Source organism: Orycteropus afer, unplaced genomic scaffold, assembly GCF_000298275.1.
Source record: "Orycteropus afer afer isolate SDZICR_OR568_19922 unplaced genomic scaffold, OryAfe1.0 scaffold00083, whole genome shotgun sequence".
Lineage (NCBI taxonomy): Eukaryota > Metazoa > Chordata > Mammalia > Tubulidentata > Orycteropodidae > Orycteropus > Orycteropus afer.
In genome coordinates, this window is record NW_006921670.1 from 3,273,014 (window position 1) to 3,276,098 (window position 3,085).

Genomic DNA, 3,085 nt, shown 5'->3' on the forward strand with positions numbered 1-3,085 from the left:
CCCTACTCCCACCCACCCAGCAGCCATGCCCGACCAGCAGCCGCATCTGAAGCTGAGATACGGAGCCTTTGCCTCTCCACTGCCAGGAAAACCCGGGGCGGGGGGAGGAAGATCCGACCAGAAGATGGGGCCCAACACCTGAGGGGGGTGGAGTGCAAAGAGAAGCTGGTGGCCCACCCAGACCCTCATGTGTACCCAGCCCTGCAGCTGCAGAGGGGAAACTGAGACCCAGATCTACTCCAGGTCAGGTGGCCAATTACATGAGCAGCTGGAGCTCGAAGCTGGGCAGGAGAGGGGGCAAAAAGACAGACAGACACACACACACACACAAAGGAGCCTTACTTTGGAGGCCATCCTTTCCACTTCACCAGATACTCGACTTTACCCTGGGAAGAGAGAGACAGAGAGAGGCAGACACAGTGAGGTTCACAGTCACCCCAACAACCACTCACAGGACAGTCAGGCCCAGAGGACCTCAGTCCCAAATCCCCTCTGCAGACGGGTATCCTCCAACCCACATACACACACAGGCTGGGGACCCTCCAGCAGGTCCTTGCCAACCCAGAGACGCCCACATTTGGTTTCCACATGACCACCTGGGACCATCATCCCTGTGAGAGCACATGACAGCTCACGGGGCAGAAGCTGGGAGCTACAGGACCCAGCCTCTCCGTGTCACCCTTGGCGAAAGTGAGACCAGGCAGGGCGTGTGGATGGTCAGAGATCCTCAGTGTCACAGTCCCCAACATTTTTTCTTTTTGAAGACAGGTAGACTCTTTGAATCCTAGACAACTCTTCCCTTAGGCATTTCCCTCTCCCCTGGCTCAAGCGCCATCAACCTTGGCCCTGGGAGAGGCTGCCTGTAACCAGAGGCGACAGGCCACTAACAGTAGTATTCTCCACTCAAAAGACCCTGCAGTGTCCCAGGAAAGTCCCCATCTTCAGAAACGTGGCTGTTTCTCCAGTTAGCAAATCAAGCCAGCCTCCCCATAGCGTTGTTGTTGTCACCTGCCAGTGAGCCGGAGCCCTGACTCATGGTGACCCGTGCACAACGGGATCCGGCTGTCGTGTTCCTCGGGGTAATCACCAGATGATTTTCAGGAGACTCCCAGGCCTTTCCTCCCAGTCCATTGCTGATACCTGTTCAGCATCGTAGCTGTAAGCCTCCACTGACAAATGGTGGCTCGCTTAAGGGGCGCTGGCTGGAAACTGAACCCTGGCTCTCCCACCAGAGAATTTGGCCCCTGGGCTGTCACTGCTCCACCTAGCCCAGGTGTTGGTGTGAGCTGCCCGTGAGTTGAGAGGGGACTTACAAAGTTTCCAGTGCAACCCCATCAGATCTCAAGCCCATGCACACCAGAACTTGAAGACCTCCTCAAAGCGCCTGTCTGGAAACACCTGAATTTACTTCCTCCTTCATTGTTTGTCTCCTTTGGCCAGAAGGTCAGCTCTGTGAGGGAAGGGGTGTGTCCCTGGACTTAGACTGGTGCCTGGTCCATAACAGATCCTCAGTCAGCATGTTTCCAGTGTATTACTGCCAAAGCTCTCCTGTGAACCCCCCGGGACCCACTGTGGAAGGGGGTAATCACTGTCCCTGCCTCAATTTACCTATAAAGCTCTGTGGAATCAATTAACCCCCTCTTAAATCAACAAAGGAGCTCTGGTAGCATAGTGCCTAAGGCACTTGACTGCTAACCAGAAGGCTGGTGGTTCAAACCCACCAGCCGCTCCTCAGAAGGAAGATGGGGCAATCTACTTCCGTGGTGATACTGCCTCGGAAACCCAAGGAGAGGTCGCTATGAGTCGGGTCCGACTCGACGGCACACAACAACAACAACAACAACTCAACAAAGCCCAGGGGAAAGGGAGAAGCCAGGGAGGAGCTGCCCCCACCCGAAGACAAAGCTCAAGCCCAAGGGACTTGGGGGAAGAGAGGAGGCTGGTCGCCCACCCTGACCCTCTTCCTTGACCCAAGATACCAGGATGAGTTTTCTCCCCTGAAAGATGATGCGCGGCAATCCGCCAATCTGCACTCCTATTCTACCTCGACATCCAACTTGCTGTGTGACCTTGGGCAGATCTCTTCTTTGGCCTAGGCCTCGGTTTCTGCCTCTGACAAGTGGGTAGGGACAGCCCCGCCCAACCATGAGCTGGAGCCTCCGAGAGGCTGCATGGGCAGATGAGGAAAAGGCTGTTGGTAGTAGGTGCGAGGAGAGGAACTTTCCCGAAGGACTTCCAGCCCCCATGTCCAAAGTGGGGCGAGCAGCACTTTGCAAACATGTGCATGGACAGCGAAGACGCCAGGCCTGGGCTGCCAGAGCCCAGCCACAAGGCGCGCAGTCGAATCCAGCCAGTGGATGGCTCCTTAAATCGCAGGCTGCTTGTTTTGGAGCAGACAGAGGGGGAGGAGCTTCGAGGATGCCCCAGGTCGGTAGGAGGCCTCACAGGCCCCGAGGGAACCTGGGTGCGGGAGTGGGCGGAGACGGAGGCGCCCCCGCGAGAGGGCGAGAACGACGCGGGATCAGAAACGAGCGAAGTCCAGCAGGAAAACCTCCGAGGCCGGGGGTGGGGCCTGGGCGCGACTTTTCCGAAGCTCCGCCCCCAACTTCAAAGGACTAGGTACCAAGAGTCCAGAGTCCCGAGTTCGAGACTTAGCTGTGATGCTAACACGCTGGCCAAGTCGTTTCCTCCGCTAGGGCCTCAGTCTCCCCCTAGTTAGAATGGGTTTGGGAAGATGAGGAGGGATGGCGCTCAGGAGCCATACAGTCGGATCGTCTCTCCAGCTCAGGCGGGCTCAGCTGCCCCCAGCATCCCGGGGCGACAACTTTTATTCTACTCACCCTACAAGGAGGCAGGGGAAACTGAGGCATGGAGTGGGGAGCCGGGCCCAGCGGGTAGGGCTGTCCGGGCCCCCCGCCCCGCTTTCCCCGTCGCCCCCAGAGTGAAGGGGCGGCGCTGGAGAGCGGGAGGAACCCCACAGGGGTCTCGGGAGCCGCCCCCGGGCAGCCTCACCTTCCGCACGCGCTTCTTCCGGATGCTCTCCACGGCGAACACCTGCTCGCCGATGGCTGACAGCTCCATGCGG

The 3,085-nt window shown here is 58.2% G+C and overlaps 1 protein-coding gene across 1 annotated transcript in view; it reads right to left on the reverse strand.

The window, feature by feature from the left end:
- The window catches only part of CBX7 (chromobox 7), a 19,013-nt gene extending 15,932 nt beyond the window's left edge, over positions 1–3,081 (reverse strand). Inside the window, exons 1-2 of the mRNA XM_007941676.1 lie at positions 3,013–3,081; positions 343–386 (exon numbers count right to left, since the gene is read on the reverse strand). Coding sequence (XP_007939867.1) covers positions 343–386; positions 3,013–3,081 — 113 coding nt within the window. The remainder of the gene's footprint in view (positions 1–342; positions 387–3,012) is intronic.
- Positions 3,082–3,085: the final 4 nt, after the last annotated feature.